The 20,377-nt window shown below is 41.2% G+C and overlaps 1 protein-coding gene across 8 annotated transcripts in view; it reads right to left on the bottom strand.

The window, feature by feature from the left end:
• TMEM241 (transmembrane protein 241) overlaps window positions 1-16,490 on the bottom strand; it is a 107,539-nt gene extending 91,049 nt beyond the window's left edge. For all 8 annotated transcript variants that reach the window (XR_014295786.1, XM_082641296.1, XM_082641297.1 and 5 more), the window contains exons 1-3: window positions 16,365-16,490; window positions 13,502-13,548; window positions 6,877-6,954 (exon numbers count right to left, since the gene is read on the bottom strand). Coding sequence is in view for 7 of the 8 variants with exons in the window: in XM_082641296.1 (XP_082497422.1) it covers window positions 6,877-6,954; window positions 13,502-13,548; window positions 16,365-16,436 (197 nt within the window). In the remaining variant the exon portion in view is untranslated. The remainder of the gene's footprint in view (window positions 1-6,876; window positions 6,955-13,501; window positions 13,549-16,364) is intronic.
• Between the last annotated feature and the right edge of the window lie 3,887 nt (window positions 16,491-20,377).

A 20,377-nucleotide genomic window follows, 5' to 3' on the forward strand; every position in this document is an offset into this window, starting at 1 on the left:
TGGCACCATCTGGGCCTTCTGTGCTGACGCAAGATGGGATTAAATCCTAAGGAGGTCCTGACAGAATCTTGAGTCTCTGTGGTGTGAGGGCTGAGCCAGTGTGTGGTGTGTGTGTGTGTGTGTGTGTGTGTGTGTGTGTGTGTGTGTGTGTGTGTGTGTGTGTGTGTGTGTGTGTGTGTGTGTGTGTGTGTGTGTGTGTGTGTGTGTGTGTGTGTGTGTGTGTGTGTGTGTGTGTGTGTGTGTGTGTAGGAACTCCTTGGGGGAAAGACTGCAGGCTGTACTCTATTGAAGGACTATTTGCTACAGGGTCTGCTTTGAAAATAGTGGTGATACACAATTTTTCCTACGTGAGTTATAAGCACAAATGCTGCATCTTGTTTGCATCGTGTACTTTTTCTTTTCTGCTTTTGCACGCTCTACTGTCCCTAAGAACCCTGATGAATAAAGCATTTTACAAGAAGCTAACAATAGTCTGTTGGCATGAATCATAAAACTGTTGCTATTGAGATGAAGGCTAATTAAATTAAATCATTTGTTTTTCAAATAGAGCATGCATTATTGAGGGAACATCTGCTCCCTGAAAACACTTCGTTTATCTGTTCATGGGAGCCTGGTGGGATCCTTGAGCTGAATTCTTAAAAATTCTCTGCATTACACTGACACCTAGTGACCTCAAAGCAGTTTCCAAACATGAAAATAACACCTGACCAAGATACCAGAGTTGATGTGTTGACTATTGATTGGCACTGCCTAAAACAGTAACACACCTTATAACTGTAAAATCAGTATTTGCTTTACAATTCAAAAGGACTTCTGCATACATTAACTTCCTACTTATAGAAGACACCTAATTTCATCTTTTTGGTCCATTCCTGGTGAATATAGTCCTCAAAGTGTCTTACTCCCTTTTCCCACTGTTTCCTCCTATTCTTAGACCTTTCTCCTTCATTCCTTACTCTCTCCCTGACTCACAGAGGGCCACACTCCTTTGTCCAGCCCTAATATTACTTGGACCCAAGAACCCTGTGATGACACCGTTTCTCAGAGAGGATAGCTTAGAGCCGGGAGGCAGCAAACAAGGGCCCGCGGGCCAAATCCCGCCTGCTGCCTGTTGCGGAAAATAGCATTTTATTGGCACACAGCCACACCCATCCGTTTACGTTGTCATGGCTGCTTTCCCACTACAACAGCAGATTTGAGTAGTTGTGACAGAGACTGCATGGCCCACAGAGCCTAAAACATTTACTTTCTGGCTCTTGTTTGCTGACCGCTGATTTAGAGTAAGGCAGCTTGGGTCCCAACGTCTGGAACTTTTGAGTGGTGGTACCCTTGGGCGTCTCACCCCTCCCCTGGGAGGACCAAGGCTGGATGTGCAGTTAAGTGAGCCTTAGGAGACAGATGGCAGGCATGGCACAGAACAGAGAAGTCAGTACTAAGAAATATAGTCCAAAAAAGAAAAAAGAAAAAGAAATATAGGCGACCCAGGTCCCCGAATAATAAGTGAGGCAGGATAGAAGAGGCACATATCTCATCTCTAATAGATGTAAGAAAGAAAGAAAACCCAGTACAAGCACCTTGCCCATGCACAGTCCACAAGGGACTGCAAATCCAAGCTAATGTGCAAGACATAACTCCTTTGATCTCAGTCTGGGGAGGTTTACATTTCACACCATGGACTTAAGAGGCCAGAAAGGGTTGTATGGACTCAGAGTGACTTCCACACGTGGTGTATCTATGACAAATCGTGAGTTCAGCAGATTCCTATGCACTGAGTGGCGTGGGCATGACCTGCAGGTGTCAAAGGTCAAAATATCCCATCCCGAGAAAGACAAACACTGCATGGCATCACTTATACATGGAATCTTTTTTTTAAAAGTCAAACTTATAGAAACAGAGAGTAGAAAAGTGGTTGTCAGGGACTGGGAGGTGAGGGGAACAGGGAAAGTTTGGTAAAAGGGCACAAACTTTCGGCTGCAAGATGAATAATGTATATTGATTACTCATGAATGATGAATAACGTATCCTATGAGGATCCAATGTATAACATGTTGACTACAATTGATCACATTGTACTGTATAACTGAAATTTGCTAAGAGACTAGAACTTAAATGTTCTCACTAAAAATTAAAAAAAAAGGGCTTCCCTGGTGGTGCAGTGGTTGAGAGTCCGCTTGCCGATGCAGGGGACGCGGGTTCGTGCCCCAGTCCGGGAAGATCCCACATGCCATGGAGCAGCTGGGCCCGTGAGCCATGGCCGCTGAGCCTGTGCGTCTGGAGCCTGTGCTCCGCAACGGGAGAGGCCACAACAGTGAGAGGCCCGCGTACCGCAAAAAAAAAAAAAAAAAAGATAAATATGTGAGGTGCTGGATGTGTTCATTAACTAGATGGTGAGAATCTTCCACAATGTATACATACAGTAAATCACCACATTGTACACTTTAAACATCTTAAAATTTTATTTGCAAGTGACACTTCAATAAAGCTGATACTTCAGAAACTCCTGTCCTTTTGCCATCGCTGGCCTCCTGGACTCCCCCCAGGTACCAGCCCAATCACCACACCAACACCAATCAGCTTTTATTCAATATTTTATCCTTTTGGTGGCTCTAAACATGTTTCCTGAGGAAGTTTTGAAAGTTCACTGTATTATCCCCAAAAAGTAATTTCAACATATGTATATATGTAAAGCATTCCTCTGGAGAGAAAACAACTGGGAAGAATATCAAAAATACTTGAATTTGAGTGCTAACTTTCCTCTATGAGCAGAGATGACTTTTTAGAAAACTAAAAGAGTCACTCAAAATGAAATATCAATACATTACATGATTTGGGAAATTCCAACCACCAGTAGCTTTCATAAAGGTGGGCTAGCTCACTTAAAAAACAATAAATAATCAATAATTAAAAAGAAGTACAATCTCGACCCTGATTGTCTCACTATTCATTTCTTTAGGGAGAAGGATGAGTTAATTTGGAGGTTTTATCAAAGATATTCGTTATGCTTCCCCAGCAAAGACTCTTAATGTAAAATTATGGTGTGAGGGCTTCTTTATCTATTAGAAATCTCTGGTCACAAAGGTATTATGGCATAGGTTTTTTTAACTTAGAATTTCTCATACTTGAAAATCTTGAGAATCAAAATTTTACTCTCATATGCATAGTGGACACAAAGTGGCATGTGGGTTAAAGATTACTTTCAAAATGTTTTTATTTAAACATGCAGCCTGGTAATATAGGAGCCAGGAGATGGCATCTAAAGACTCCAATGAAATCATGCCTGAGTCGGTCCTCAGCGATGATTCTAGAATCTAACAGAGTGACACGGTCTCACTGTGCTACCAGACTTCCAGTCAGCTGAAACAGGTCAAAGTGTTCGTTTAGGATCATGTTTTAGAAATACAAAAAGCTTTCAGCACAGGACTTCCAACATCTGCTAGAAAAATCACTTCAATGCTCTGCAAAGTCTTGGCTACAACAGTTGCCACCACATAATGACAAGCTTGTGACTGAAAACCAGTGTTATCTTTCCCAAGACAGAGGCTTCCAGGGCATCATCCAACACCCAGTGATAACAACTGGCTGCCAGGGAAACATCCTGGGAGAAGAATGATTCCATCAGATCACTAGGTGGAGTCAATACATGATGTGGCCAGAGGCTGACAAACACAGCAGGTATGGCCTCTTTGCAATGTAAGAAACATGGTGCCAGGGTCTGCGACTTGTTTGCAAGGGAATCTGGGATTCTGCTGCTGTGCTCCAGGCTACAAGGACAGTCTAAATGAGCTCTCTATGGCATATGCTATTAAGGACCAATTTGGGGCCCACCCTCCAGCCCCATCACTATAACTCCATGATGACATTCCATCATGCCATCAGGGACTCCAAACTGTCTTCCACCTGTTGTTTCCATTTTTAGTAGAGCCCAACCTCTGCTATCTCTGCACAAGTACACAGTCACACAGCAAAGCTGGGCTTTGGTTCTCTAATGACATCATTAGAAAACCAAGCCCAGTAGGAAACAGCAGCCACAGCAAACACAAACCCAGCCCAGGCACACACAAAGGAGCACTGGAGCTGGGTCCTTGCTGCTTGCTACCTGCTAACACCCCTTTGCCCAGGGCCCATGGTAACTGGAAATGCTGAGCAGTAACAGCAGTTATTAACCACAAGACCCACTACAAACTAAGACACTAGAATCTTTGACGAGATGCTTAACTGAGCTGACATCATGCGTGCGTGGCTGTGAAACCACCTAAGGAAGTCCAGGGGATAGAGGTGAAAAAGTCTCTGGGAGATTTAGCAAGGGGACCAAAAAGGGATACGATTATGGCTCTTCTGAGATGGGTGGCACCTAGCATCATGCAAGTTAAAGAGACAACAGTGTCTAGTGGATCCTTCTCTGTCAAGGACCACTTCTTCCAGGAAAAGCATCTTGAGAATCTTTGACTTCACCCAGTTCTACTAGTCATCCCCTCTACCCCCCTCCAAAAAAAGCAATAAAAATATGAAGAATTCCATCAATGGATGAATGGATAAACAAAATGTGGTATATAAACAAAATGTGCTCTATACACACAATGGAATATTATTCAGCCTTAAAAAGGAAGGAAATCCTCACACATGCTTCAACACAGATGAAGCTTGCAGACATTATGCCAAGTGAAATAAACCAGTCACAAAAGGACAAATACTATATGATTCCATATAAAGGAGGTACCTAGAATAGGTAAATTCATAGAGACAATGTAGAACAGAGCTTTACCAGGGGCCTGGTGGGGGCGGTGGAAGGAAAAAGGGGGAGCTATTGTTTAATGGGTACAGAGTTTCTGTTTAGAATGGTGAAAAGGTCTGGAAATGGATGGTGGTAATGGTTGCATAACATTGTGAATGTACTTAATGCCACTGAATTGTACACTTAAAAATTGTTTAAAAATGGTAAAATTTATGTTATGTATATTTTACATACAAAAAATGTTTGAGTATGAACAATGGCATCGCTTTTAAGGAAATATGACTAAGGTAATGTTTATTTTATTTTAATTTTTTTTTTTTTTTGGCCGCACCACACAGCCTGTGGGATCCTAGTTCCCCAACTAGGGATCGAACCCAGGCCCTGGGCAGGGAAAGCACGGAGTCCCAACCACTGGACCACCAGAGAATTCCCTAAGGTAATGTTTAAATGACCATTATGAACAAGTAAATAATTCACATCAGAAGTTATAAGATAATCATAGTCAGGGACAGTGTAAAAGAGGAAGATCCATGTTGATCAGCACCGGTGGACCCCAGTGCAAAACCTGACGGCCAATTCTCTGATTCTAGTCCAATCTCTTGCTTCTGTGGAGGAATACATTCAACTAATTAGAGTCAAAATGCTTCATCATTTAACTAAATCTTAGAACTATCACAGTCCTTGTGAATTCAGGGCTCCTATTCGTTTAAATGAAGACCCATTCTCTTTGAACTATCCACCATAACAATGAGGTATAAAGTAAGACCTGTGCTTAATATCACATATAAAATCCCCAAATTTTATATTTTGGGGTTTTATCAAGTGGAGGACGCTCTACCATGGAAATGTAAAATTATGACTTAATGAACTACTCCTTTGGATTAGTTAAGCATCTTGTGTGTGATAGTCTTTCAGAATATGGACTGTGATGTAATAGGGTCAGGGAAATTAATCCACACCTGAGTTCCCAGGGCCTCTCCCTTGTCAAACTTCATCATACCAGTGTTTTGCTCTCCAGTTAAATATTTTCAGAAGAAGCCAAACTTATTAATATTTATACTGGACTCATTCTCAAAGCTTCTCCAGAGTGCCAAGCCAAGGGATGACTTAGCAATGAAGCAGTTAATCTAATTCATGGAGAAGTTGGGCAGATAACTTGGACCACGAGGCAAATGATTTGGCCTGATCATTCAGTTGGGTTGTTTACCTTATTCGTGTAAACCTTGACTTCATTTTCTTTTCATTTTGTGCATGATTTCAGGCAAGGCATGATGTTCTCAAAGAATCTGAGGGTTTATTTGGGTGAGGCAGGACTGAACAGCCAATTCGGATTACAATTTTGGTTGAAAAATGTCATTGTCTTTGACATTTCTTTTAAATCTATTTGAAAAGCGGTCTTAATAGGATCATAACAATAATGTGTGATTTGAATCGGACCCTGGATCAAATTTTTGTGGAGAGGGCTATAAAGAATATTACTGAGAAAACTGGCAAAATATGAATCGGTCTATACATGAGATAATAGTATTGCATCAATGTTAACTTCCTCACTTTGATAACTACTGTAGTCCTGTAAGAGAACATCCTTGCTCTTAGGAGGTACATGCTCAACAATTCAGAAGTAAAAAAAAAAAATCTGCAACTTACCTTCAAATAATTCAGAAAAAAATTACATATATACAAATATGTATGTATATATCAAGTGAAACTGATAAGAGAAGCAAGGTGAAATAATAATTGGGGAATCTGAGTAAAGGATATGGGACTTCTTTGTACTATTTCTAACTTTTCTGTAAGCAGGAAATAATTTCAAAATTAAAAATTTACCCCCCAAATTTAAAGCTGATTTAATAACTTATTCAGAGTAGTCCTATGATCTAAAACAAAGCCAAATTAATATGGTATTATAAATTGTATATCTCAATTTATTTTAATATTAAAAGAGTGGCATTATTAACCAGGAAAACACTACTTGAGCTCTATTTGATTACAAAATCATTTAATCTCAAGATTAGAAGGGAATTAAGAGATCATACAACTCAAATAAACACCCGTGTTTCCCAATGTAACACCAGAAGAAGTTAAATAATACACAAGGAAGCTGGGTATGAGTCATGAATCAATCACAGAAGAGGTGGTCCTACCTTGAACTGCTGTTGATCTCCGCCCAGCCCAGTTTCCATGACACATGAAGCAAAAGTCCACCAATTAATGTCTGCCACCTGAAAAGGATAAGGGCCAATGTGAATTTAACAGAGTGCCATGGTCTCAAATGCCATCCACCCCCAGCAGATCTGTCGAGTGACACAAATATACACATGTGATCCTTCTTACAACTCCTTTCTCCCACTTTCTCCAAATTATCATCCCAATTCTCAGACCCATCCTTCTCAACCTCTACTATTCCCTGAGTCCAGCTGTACCATTCAGTGCTGACACTGATGTTCTCCTCTTCTTATTCTAGGCTTTTCCCGAACAATCTCACCCACAGCCACCACTTCTCTATGACCTCTGCACTAATGATTCCCATATCCCCCTTCTCACGAGGATATGGCCACCCTGATACCCCACAAGCTCCCAATGATAACATGCCTAAAACATTACCTTGAACTTCCCTCTCCCCATCCTGGTCATTCTCCTACTATCCCCAATCAGCCAAACCAGAAACCTAGATGTCATCCCAGCCCTCCTCTGTCGTCACCTCCCTCAACAACTTACAAAATCCTATTGACTTTATCCCCATAACCTCTCTGAAACCCGAAGCCTTCCCCTCCATCCATCTGCTTAATTCAGACTCTCATCATCCCACACCTGGACCATAGCATCAGTTCCCTAACCGGTCCCCCTCTCTCCAGGGTTGCCCTGCACCATCCATTCTCCATCCTGCAGCCAAAGGGTCTGTTCTAAAATGCAAACCTAATTGTGCCCCTCGCTTGTTTTAAAAATGGCTGATTCTTCCTGGTGCTGTAGGCAGCAGCCCTCAGCCTCTTTTCTGCTGCAACACACTTGGGGTCATGAAGCTCACGTGAGGCACATTTCCTCACGTGCAGAGTTAGGGGGAGCACAGGTGACAAGATAAACACCCCTCCCTCTCCCACTGCAGAAAGCACAGCAAGATGCCAAATGAGTGACCAGTACTACAGGCATAACTGTATCGTATTCCACACTAATTGCTTTTACTCTATTTTTGGTGAGTCATTCATAAATTTCAAAACCTTATTTTTAGTTATGACTTGAGACACCTACCTCGGAGGTTATTACAGCACACCCGTGTGTTGGGACACAACACTGGAGAACCCCTGGTCTACAGAACAAAGTCACTTGCATGTGACATAGAAGCCTTCCAGGACTTGCAGCTGCCCCTCTCCAGGGTCAGCTCCTGTCCATCTGCCAGTGGCAGCCACATTCCAGCCACACCGAACAGGCCATAGCCTAGGTAATGTGCCAGGCCATTTCATACTTTTTAGAGTTTGCACATGCGGCCCTCATGACCCATAACGTCTTCCCTTCTCCTCCGTGTTGGTGGACGCCTGCTCATCCTGTAAGATCCAGGTGTTACGTCTCCCTTGTGAAGACTTCAATGACACCGCCAGGTGGAGTGGACAGATATGCGTGGTGTCCTCCAACAGCTTGGTCTAGAGCAGTGGATCTCAATCATGTGGATCTTCCCCTCCAGGGGACATTTGGAGACATTTTTGGTTGTCACAACGGGGGATGGGGGAAGGGTTGCTACTGGCACCTGATGAATAGAAGCCAGGATGCTGCCCCACACCTTACAACGTGCTGGACAGCCCTCCACAACAGAGTTATCCAGTGCAAAATACCAATGGTGCTGAGGCCGAGAAACTCTGGTCTCGAGGGAAGGAAGCTAATTAACCAATAATTACCATAAACTGTGATACAGTCCTAATGGGAAGAGTACCAAGTAGCACAAAACACCCTAGCAGAGGCAGTTAATCCAGTCTAGGGGGTTGGGTGACTCTTCCTAGAGGAAGTAAATTCAAGCAAAAGCCTGAAGCCTGTTCAAAGCGGGAGGCCCAGAATGGACCAGGGCCCACAGGTAAGAGAGACAATGGCTCCAGCAAAGCTTCTTAGAGAGGTTCAATTGGCCTGACCTTAGCATGTGAGTACTCAAGGCGGGGGCTGGTCATGAAGGGCCATGTCAATCGTCAACGAGCTGGGGCTTCAAACTGGTGACCCCCTGAAGGGTCTGCAGCACAGGGGCGACACTGCCACATTTACCTTGGGGAAATCTCTGTCCCTTTACAAGGGAGAGAATGTTTGCTGAGAGAAGCAAGACCAGGGGCCAGGAAGCAAGTTAGGAGTTGTTAGGGTGATTTGAGAGATGACAGTGGCCCAGGAAGAGGTGATGAAGAAGGTGGACAGGTTCTATAGATGTTTAGAGGTCCTAGTTGTTGATTAGACGTTGCGGTGAAGGAGACAAAGAAATCAAGAATAACACAGGTTTCTGAGTAGGGCGAATAGAGAGAAGGTACCATTCACCGCAGGTAAACTGAAGAAGAAATGAGCAGGCTCTAGGAGGGCAGGGATTTTTCTTTCCTTCACTGAAGTAGTCCAAGTGTCTAAAACAGTGACTGGCATATGCATGTGATCAATTTTCTTAGAATGAGTTATTCTGTCCTACTATGTGCCTCCTGTGTACCTGGCGTGGTTCTAGGCATCAGGGATACGCCAGTGACAAAATGGATTTTTTTTGTTTAATTCTTGCATTTGTAGACCTTACATTCTATCAGGGGAGGTGCATTCAGTCTGATATCTACAGAGAAGAAGAGGAAAAGGCAACTGAGGTGAAAACATCACCTTTTCCCACTAACTTCCTTAAATCCCTCTACCCGGAGAGAAGTGAAAGGACAATCAGAATCAGAAAATGAGAAAACAGGGACTTCCCTGGTGGCGCAGTGGTTAAGAATCCGCCTGCTAATGCAGGGGACACAGGTTCGAGCCCTGGTCCGGGAAGATCCCACATGCCGTGGAGCAACTAAGCCCGTGCGCTACAGCTACTGGGCCTGTGCTCTAGAGCCTGCAAGCCACAACTACTGAAGCCCGCATACCACAACTACTGAAGCCCACGTGCCTAGAGCCCAAGCACCGCAACAAGAGAAGTCACTGCCATGAGAAGCCCGCACACCACAATGAAGAGGAGCCCCCGCTCACAGCAACTAGAGAAAGCCCGTGTGCAGCAACGAAGACCCAGTGCAGCCAAAAATAATAAATAAATAAAATTAAATGAAAAGAAAAGAAAATGAGGAAACAATATCCCAGCTTTATTGACTGAAATATACACGATCATGGATGATATTTTTTTTTAAGTTTTGCTGTGAAATATTATGGAGAAACGACGAAGTAATTCTAAAGTTCATCTGAAATAACATATCGGTGATAATATAAAGAACAAAAATTCAAAAGCATAAAAAAGTGGTGAAAAGTCTTCTCCCCTTCTCTGTCCACTATCTGCACTTCCCTGTCCACCACCTTAGTGGTTTCCTAACGTAACCACTCTTACTAGTGTCTTCATCTTTTTTTAAATAAGGAAAACATACACACATTTCTACTTGATGGTAATGTGCTATACTGTTATGGACTTGCTTTTGTTCTCCATTAAATGAATCTTGAAGACCTTTCCTTGTCAGTACACAAGAGCTTCCTTATTTTTTAACATTTGAATAGTATTCCATTAGGAATACAATATAATTTATTTAATTGGTTCTGTATAGATGAAAATTAGGTTGTTTAAAAATGCTCTCTGGGACGTCCCTGGTAGTCAGTGGTTAAGAATCCGCCTTCCAATGCAGGGGACAAAGGCTCAATCCCTGGTTGGGGAACGAAGATCCCACATGCTGAGGGGGAACTAAGACCCGCGACTAAGACCTGACACAGCCAAATAAATAAATATTGAAAAAAAAAGTCATTATTAAAAAAAGGCTCTCTCGTGGATGGACCTAGAGACTGTCATACAGAGTGAAGTAAGTCAGAAAGAGATAAACAAATATCATATATTAACGCATATATGTGGAATCTAGAAAAATGGTACAGATGAACCAGTTTGTAAGGCAGAAATAGAGACACAGATGTAGAGAACAAACGTGTGGCCACCAAGGGGGGAAAGCGGCAGGGGAGGGGGGGACGAATTGGGAGATTGGGATTGACATGTATACACTGATATGTATAAAATGGATAACTAATAAGAACCTGCTGTATAAAAAATAAATAAAATAAAATTCAGAAAATAAAAATGCTCTCTGTCACAAACAGCTGCAATGTTTCACATGTATGTCTTTGTACATATTTCATTTACATAAATGCAAGTAAACCTCTCAGGTAAATTACTGGAAGTGGAATTGCTGGATTGAAGGATTCAAACTATTGCTATATTCTGCCAAAGTGCCAATCATAGATATTGTACCAGTTTGCCACCCATGATCAATATATGAGAGCACCTGCTTTCTACATCCTCATCAATGCTACGTTATCAAATTTTGAAGTTTTATTTTGCAAATCTTGTTGGTAAAAATATAACTCAATACAGTTTAAAGTTATATTTTCTTATGAATGAAGAATATCTTTTATATGTTCAAGAGCCCTTTGTAGGTAGGGATTTTTGTTTTTGATATAAAGATCTGGTTTTAGTGCACTGGGATTGTATAACTGCTTTATATTTTTTAAAAATAATTGATGGGGCTTCCCTGGTGGCGCAGTGGTTGAGAGTCCGCCTGCCAATGCAGGGGACACGGGTTCGTGCCCCAGTCTGGGAAGACCCCACATGCCGCGGAGCGGCTAGGCCCGTGAGCCATGGCCACTGAGCCTGCGCGTCCGGAGCCTGTGCTCCACAACGGGAGAGGCCACAACAGTGGGAGGCCCGCGTACCGCAAAAAAAAAAAAAAAAAAAAAATTGATGTTTTATTCATGGTGAATATTCCATGGGCATTCGAAAGGGGAGCATAATCTCTATTTTCAAGATACAGAGTTTGATATTTATCTATTAATTGTATTATTTATCAAATAAATATATATGTTCTAGTGTTTTGTTGGTCCAATTGATCTGTCATGGAAAAATAGTAGTAAATTTGTCTCCTATCACTAGTATGTTCCTATTTATCCCTGGTATTCCTGCTGTTTTTATTTGACAAATGACGATGCCCTGTTGTTTGGTTGATAGACATTCATCACTGTTTTATTTTCACTTTGAACTGCATGCTCTGGCATTATAATGTGCCTTTTCATTTTGAACTGCATTGCTTTAGCATGGTTAACGCAGCTTTCTTCATTTGCTTAATGTTTTTGTCTTGAATTCAACCTTGATTGATATTAAGATCTCTATCCCTGCTTTTCCGTGTGCAATTGTGTGATACGTAAAAAAAAAAAGGAAAAAGACAAGAGGGATGGCGGACTCTGCCACATATTTAAATGCTATAATAATGAAAACAATTTACCACTAGCCCCTTTCCATAAAAACTGACAAATAAGTGCTCAAAAATAGACCCTAGAAAAATGACTTTACATATGATACTAATGACCCAAAGGCAGAAGGAAGGATTATACAATAAAATATAATAAATGGGGCTAGTATAAATAAAAAACCATTAAGGGAGGAATGATTTCTTCACATTGCACCATACACTAAACTAAACGGATCATAATTAAGAATTGAAAAAAGCTTTAATGACTTATAGGTGAATATCTATATGATCTTGTGATAGAGAAGAATAAACATAAAAGCAATGGTAGCTATCACAAAAGAAACGATCAATTTAAAGCTAAAATATATTTTTTTAAAAGATGGGGGCGGGGGTGGAGGTTTGAGGTGAGAACGGGAAATGTGAACGCCAGAGCACTCCATGCTGCCTCTACCATTTCTCTAGACTGTTGACCTGACTCTACATCATTTTCTATCTTCTTCCTAATAATAGCATCTCTCAGTCACAAGATCACACACTGGATTCATCTGTGTTTCTCTTGCTACTTCATTCGTATGTTCAAATGATGAATTCTCTATGATGTCACTTAAAAAAACTAAATAATCAAGGTAATTATAAACAAAATGAAATGGCAAAGAAAAAATTGAAAAAAAAAGAAATTCCAATAAATGATAGAAAAGTGGTTGACATCCTTTAAATATGAAGAATTCATTAAATAATAAAAAAAATACTAAAACCCTAGTAAAAATAAAAGGGTTAAAAAAAGAAAAAATAAAATAAAAGGGTAAAAGGCACAAATAGACACTAAAAAAAGAGATACAAGTGGATAACATAAGAAAACTGTCCAATTTCATGAATAATCTAAGAAATGATAAGACAAAATAATATGATACCATTTTTTGCTCATGAAATCAGCAGAGAGAGGGGAAAAGTAACAGTCATGGTTTGAGTACAATATCATAGAAACTTTCATACACAGGCTGGGTTACAATGTAAATTGGTAAAAAGATTCTGGAAAAGAATTTTTTAATATTCAAGCACTACTAAAGAAGTTCATGTTCTTTAATCTAAATTTCTTATATAGGAATCTATTCCAAAGAAATAGTTAGAAATTTGGCAGATTTGAATGCAAAAAATGTCTGAGAACATTGCTGTGTTTATACCCCCAAAATGGGACACCATTCAAATGCCATTAATAGAATGACTAAATAAATTACAGTATGTCTATCTAATGAAAAAATCTATGCAGTCATTAAATATATTTTGAAGAACATTAATGATGCTGGTTGGACATTTCCTACAAATGTATATAAAGTGCATAAAAGATACTCACCCTTGGAATAATGTAGGATAGGTAAATTTCAAGACAGACAGGACATACTGAAAAACAAATACCAAATTAATGGACATTTTCAAATTATAGAGAATTGATAGACCATATAATCAAAGAAATCCCTACTAAAGAAACATAAGTATACTCAAGTTTCAAAAATGCTTTTTTTATTCCTCCCCCAAAAATCACACACTGGGAAAAAAAAATGACCTTTCAATTCATACTAAAGAGAGGGACTAAGTGAAGTAAGTCAGAGAGAGAAAGACAAATATCATAGCACTCACTCACATGTGGAATCTAATTTTTTTTTTAAGTGATACAAATGAACTTACTTACAAAACAGAAACAGACTTACAGATATCGAAAACAAACTTACGGTTACCAAAAGGGAATGTTGGGGGGAGAGATAAATCAGGAGCTTGGTATTAACATACATACCCTACTATACATAAGATAGATAACCAGCAAGGACCTACTGTATAGCACAGGGAACTCTACTCAATATTCTGTGATAACCTATACAAGAAAAAAATCTGAAAAAGAATGAATATATGTATAACTGAGTCACTTTGCTGTACACTTGAACTAACACAACATTGTAAATTAACTATACTCCAATAAAATTAAAAAAAAAAAAAGAGAGAGAGGGGAAACTTGCTTTCCCCAGGGTCACCAGAAGCCTGACCATCTCTCAGTTGGGGATGCAACAAAGTGGAACACACAGCAGCTGGGCCAGATATTGTGGACATCTGACCCCTCAGCATCGTCCCAGACCCCGGAAGTGCCATGTTATAACTGCGGCAACTCCAGAGAAAACCGGACAAACCCCTGGACACTGTCTGTTTTCTCAGGGTATCCACTTTATCTACTGCCCAGTTTACCTAAAAATCCACCGCCTTCTGTGTTTCTCTTTAATAAGAACTGCATCCTGTTCATTCTTTCCTTTGTTTTCCTTCCATTTTTAGGGTTTTGTTTGGTTTTTTTTTTTTTTTTGGCCGTACGCGGGCCTCGCACTGCTGTGGCCTCTCCCGCTGCGGAGCACAGGCTCCGGACGCGCAAGCCCAGCGGCCATGGCTCACGGGCCCAGCTGCTCCGCGGCATATGGGATCCTCCCGGACCGGGGCACGAACCCGCGTCCCCCTCATCGGCAGGCGGACTCTCAACCACTGCGCCACCAGGGAAGCCCAAATGGAAGCTACGGTTTTTGGGGTTTTTTTTTTGCGGTACGCGGGCCTCTCACTGTTGCGGCCTCTCACGTTGCGGAGCACAGGCTCCGGACGCGCAGACTCAGCGGCCATGGCTCACGGGCCCAGCAGCTCCGCGGCATGAGGGATCTTCCCGGAACCGCGTCCCCTGCATCGGCAGGCAGACTCTCAACCACTGCACCACCAGGGAAGCCCCTTAGGATTTTTTTTTTCTAACTAATTCTTCTTAGGTATATTACATTTTTAGGTGTGTTTTTTAAGGATTTGTTTAAAGCCAACTCAGCTAAGGTCAACTTGTATTTCTATTATGTCTTTTAACCAAACTTACAGCACATTATGAATGGGAGAACTGTATTTTATCCTTCTGGGTATCTTTCTCTATTTTTTTCTATGACTGAACACTTTAAGAATTTTTTAAAAGCCTAAAAACCATTAAATGGCTTTAAGCAAGGGTTCTACTGATACTTCACATGTTCTGAAAAGCGCAATAGACTGGTGTTGGGCAAGTTTACATTTATATTTTTTCCCCCATGGATTAATCAACACGTAATTCCCCCTGTATGAGCTCCTAAATGCCACAATTATGGTTAACTACCTGTGCTCTGGTCTGTGTTTCCTAGAAATGGACCTTCATTCTTCTCTGACGTCTATTTACTCATACAATTCAGTTTGTTCCCCTCCACTTTTCCATGATATTTTCTTTGTAAAACTGAGACAGAGAAAGGATTGAGCATGTGGGCCATGACCTACATCATCCTCAACAATGTTCATGACTATAACAAATGCTCATTTATCGCTATTTGCTAATAGTTCTTTTCCAGACAGCAAGAGGGTTTTATTCTCAAGAGGGAGTGGGGAGAGAGCAGTCAAGACCTTACAGTGGGGGAAGGTGGTCCTGAGCTCCCTATTGCCACTTTGGCTTGGTGTCCACCCTGGAGTCCACGACAGGGGGTGATGCCCCACCCTAGCCCACAGGGATCCAACATTTCCCTGCATGGTACCAAATCCAAGGCCAGCTTCTCCCTCCTAACAAAACAAAAACATGGTACCACTGCTTTTCTGCCTCTTCATCAAAAGGGTTCTATGACATTAAACAAAATTAAGTTTACATCTTATTTTTTAAAATAATTCCATGAAAAAATCTTGAATATACTGGAAGTGCCTGGGATGGAGACATAGAAAAAATAGGTTTGAGAGAATCAGTGGTGTGAGGCAGAGATGGAGATGGATTGATATCTTCTATTTAAAGGTTTCTGGAACCTTGTGGGGTACTGGGGCAGGGGCATGTTTAGAAGAGAAAGCAGGATATGTATGATTTCTTCGCCTACACTTCCTCCTCGAGGGAACAGGAGACAATTGCTTTTTCTTTCCCTAAAAAGTGGTCCACATATCCAAAAATTAAGTTCCTGGGAATTCACCAGTCAAAAAATCCAGTTTCCCAGGAGATGTAAAGAATGCATTACAGGACGAGAAATGGGGACAGTACCGTCCAACAAATCTTATTTCTAAAAGAGCATCGTACACAGAGTCGTTTTCTTCTCCATCGTCATCAGGAACAAATCAGGTAAAAAGCTGGAGGCAGCATTTGTTCTACACACGATTTAGGGGCTCAGATCCCCCACGGGCAATCATCAGCACCCCGCGCCCGCCCTCCTCACCTTGTTCGTGAGGTAAGAAGCCAGGTAGCAGGTACAAAACGTGAGGCCGACCAGGCACCTCCTCATGCACATCTGTTAATTTGCGCCCCTTCCCGGGGACCCGCAGGAGCCCCACGGCCGCCGGGCGAGCCGGGTCACCGCCACCGCCGCTGCTAGGACCGCCACGTGGCTGCGAGCTCAGCCAATCCGCGCAGGGACCGCCCCCGGTGCCTGCCTCTTAAAGAGGCCGCGCCTTCGCCGGCCTCGTAGCCTCGCGGTGGGCGGGGCGGCACCCAGCTGCACAGGACAGCGGAGGGAGGAATAGGTCCCCCAGGGCTGCGACCGCTTGTAGAGCAAGAGCGGACAGTAGTCGTTGTAAAGAAGTAGAAAATGGTAGAAGTGGGGAAAAAAGCAGCTGACAGAACAGTTCACAACAGTCCATTAGCATTTAAAGAAAAAATGCCCATAGCTAGCTCTAAGCGGTGGGAGCAAAATGTTGTTTGTGCTTTACTGAATTTTCCCAATTTTCTTCATCGAGTCTGTACTACTTTTGCAAACGACACAAGAAAGCTAACAACAAATGTTATTTTAAAAGGGGCAGGAACTATAATCAGTGTAGTTTTTTCTTTAGGAGAAGTCAATCCAATTGCTTTGAAATTTCCATAAAATAAATACTTCCAGAAGTAGAGTTTCAAGCACAGCCCCTATTTCTAGTCTCTAGGGAGGAAAAGTGACCTAGTTAGGCTTCGGGCAGACAGTAGTAAACATGCACAAAAACATACTGAGGGACTTTGTCAGGAACTAGAGGTACAAGTGTCCGCACATATAGAAACATACAGATTTTTAGAAATACCTCATGCACCAGGAAGCCTTCACTCTTTTTTATCTGTATGCCCAAGGTAAAATTGCTTATCAAACTGTATTATCCAAGAAAATACTGGATATATTGTCTCCACATAAAACACAAATAAACTACAAATTTATTTTTCCTTGACAATATTTAGAAAACCTATTTCAGAGCTAAACAGTCCTTACAAAGAAAATTTTTGCCCAATAGAATTTGCTTGAAATAAACGGTTGTTATATACCTGAGATTTCCCTGAACTCTTTTAAGAGGTGAACAAATTCAATTCAGGCCTTATTATTTCCTAGTTATTGCTTAATTTATTTTCTTTGACAAAATTTGCTTAACAAGCAGGAACAACCAGAACAGTAAAGAACCATGCAAATAGAAGTTGACATTTGTAGCAAAAGTGCTGTAGACCTTACCAGAAGTATTGATTTTTCCAAAGCTGCATTATTCTGTTCCACAAAACAAACTAAACTAATACTGAGTAAAAATGAAATTATCAGGTCTTACATTGTTAAACAACAAGCTGCTATATATGAGACTGTGTTAGACCTTCTATTCACACAAAAAGATTTAACTAGTTGTATTGTTAATTGAGATCTTTGAGACTCAAGGGTCATAGTCATTAATTTACTTTTTGAAAATTGACTGATAAGTGCTCAAAAAAATGTTTCTTGAATAAACAAAGAAGGGAGCTTGGATTAAACAATAACTTGTGGGGGGTTTCCCCTCACAAATCTTTTTTTTTTTTTTTTTTTCGGTACGCGGGCCTCTCACTGTTGTGGCCTCTCCCGTTGCGGAGCACAGGCTCCGGACGCGCAAGCTCAGCGGCCATGGCTCACGGGCCCAGCAGCTCCGCGGCATGTGGGATCTTCCCAGACCGGGGCACGAACCCGTGTCCCCTGCATCGGCAGGCAGATTCTCAACCACTGCACCACCAGGGAAGCCCACAAATCTTTTTTTAATAATGAATTTTTTGACAGCACACATGGACAATTCTCAAAAGACGGCAGAAGTGGCTGCACACTTTTTGAAACTTCCTAAATTTCCCTTAGGAAAAAAGAATATCAATATCTCTTATGGCTATAGATGCAAAACTCCTCAACAAAACACTAGCAAATGGAATCCAGCAACATAAAAAAGGAGTATACACCATGACCACATGTGATTTATCCCAGGAAATAAGGTTGTTTTAACATCCAAAAATCAATTAATGCATTACACCATATCAATAGAGTAAAGGACAAAAACCACATCACCATCTCAAATAGAAACAGATAAAGCATTTGACAAAGTTCAACACCCTTCCATAACAAAAACATAAAAAGAGGAACTTCCCTGGCGGTCCAGTGGTTAAGACTCTGTGCTATCACTGCAGGGGGCATGGGGTTCAATCCCTCATCAGGGAACTAAGATCCCACCTACATGTTGCAAGGCATGGCCAAAAAAACAGGGACTTCCCTGGTGGCTCAGTGGTTAAGAATCCGCCTGCCAATGCAGGGGACGCGGGTTAAAGCCCTGGTCCGGGAAGATTCCATATGCCGCGGAGCAACTAAGCCCGTGCACCACAACTACTGAACCTGCGCTCTAGAGCCCACGAGCCACAACTACGGAGCCTGAGTGCCACAACTACTGAGCCCTCGCGCCACAACTACTGAAGCCCTCACGCCTAGAGCCTGTGCTCCGCAACAAGAGAAGTCACCACAATGAGAAGCCCGCGCACCACGACGAAGAGCAGCCCCTGCTTGCCGCAACTAGAGAAAGCCCGCGCGCGCAGCAACGAAGACCCAACGCAGCCAAAAATAATTGAATAAATAAATTTTAAAAAAACATAAAAGAAATTAGAAAAGGAAGGGAACTTCCTCAACATAATAAAAGTCACCTACAGTTAACATTATGCTTAATGATGAAAGACAATGCTTTCCTCCCTAAGATCAGGAACAAGACAAGGATGACCATTCTTGCCATTTCTATTCAACATTGTATTGGAGGCTCTATCCAGGAAAATAAGGCAAGAAAAAAACTTTAAAGGCATCCAGATTGCAAAAAAAGTAAAACTATCTCTGTTACAGATGACAGGATTTTGAATACAGAAAATCTTAATGAATCCACTAAAGAAATACTATTAGAACTAATAGATGAGTTCAGAAAGTTTGCAAGACACAAGATCAAAAAGTCAACTGTATTTCAATACACTTGCAATGAACAATGTGAAGAAGAAATTAATGAAACAATTTCATTTGAAATAGCACCAAAAAGGGGAGCTCCCTGGTGGTCAAGTGGTTAGGATTCAGCACTTTCACTACTCTGGCCCGGGTTCAATCCCAGGTCAGGGAACTGAGAGTCTGCAAGCCCCACAGCTGTGACCTCATTAATTAATTAATTAATTAATTAATTAAAAATAGCACCAAAAAGAACAAAATATTTAGGAATAAATTTAGCAAAATAAGTGAAAATTTATACTCTGAACACTACATAACATTGTTGAAGGACACTGAAGAAGACCAAAATAAATGGAGAGATACCCCATGCTCATGGATCAGAAGACTTAATACTGTTAAAATGGCAATATTCCCCAATTTGATCTACAAATCCAACACAAAACCCCATCAAAATTCCAGCTGGTTTATCTGTAGAAATTAATAAGCTGATCTTAAAATTCATATGGAAATTCAAGAGACCCATTATAGATAAAACAATCTTGAAAAAAACAAAGTTAAAGGACTCATAGTTCTTGATTTCAAAGATTACTACAAAACCTCAGTAGTCAAGACAGTGTGATACTGGCATAAGAATATATATATATAGATCAATGGAATAGAAGTGAGATCCAGAAGTAACTCCTCGCACTTATGACCAATTGAATTTTGACAAGGGCACTAAGAGAATCCAAGAAGCAAATTTAACCAGTAGTTCCAGGACAACTGGATATCCACATGTAAAAGAATGAAGGTGGACCCCTACCTCATACAACATACAAAAATTATCTCAAATGCTAAGTGAAAGAAGCCAGTCACAAAAGACCACATGTTGTGTGATTCCATTTATAGAAATAGCCAGAGTGGGCAAATCTATAGAAACAGAAAATTGAATAGTGGTTGCCTGGGGCTAGGGGAAATGCAGAGTGACTGCTAATGGGTGTGGGGTTTCTTTATGGGGTGATGAAAATCTTCTAAAATTGATT

The sequence above is a fragment of the Mesoplodon mirus genome (assembly GCF_964341445.2).
Source record: "Mesoplodon mirus genome assembly, chromosome: 13".
In the NCBI taxonomy this organism is placed as follows: Eukaryota; Metazoa; Chordata; class Mammalia; order Artiodactyla; family Ziphiidae; genus Mesoplodon; species Mesoplodon mirus.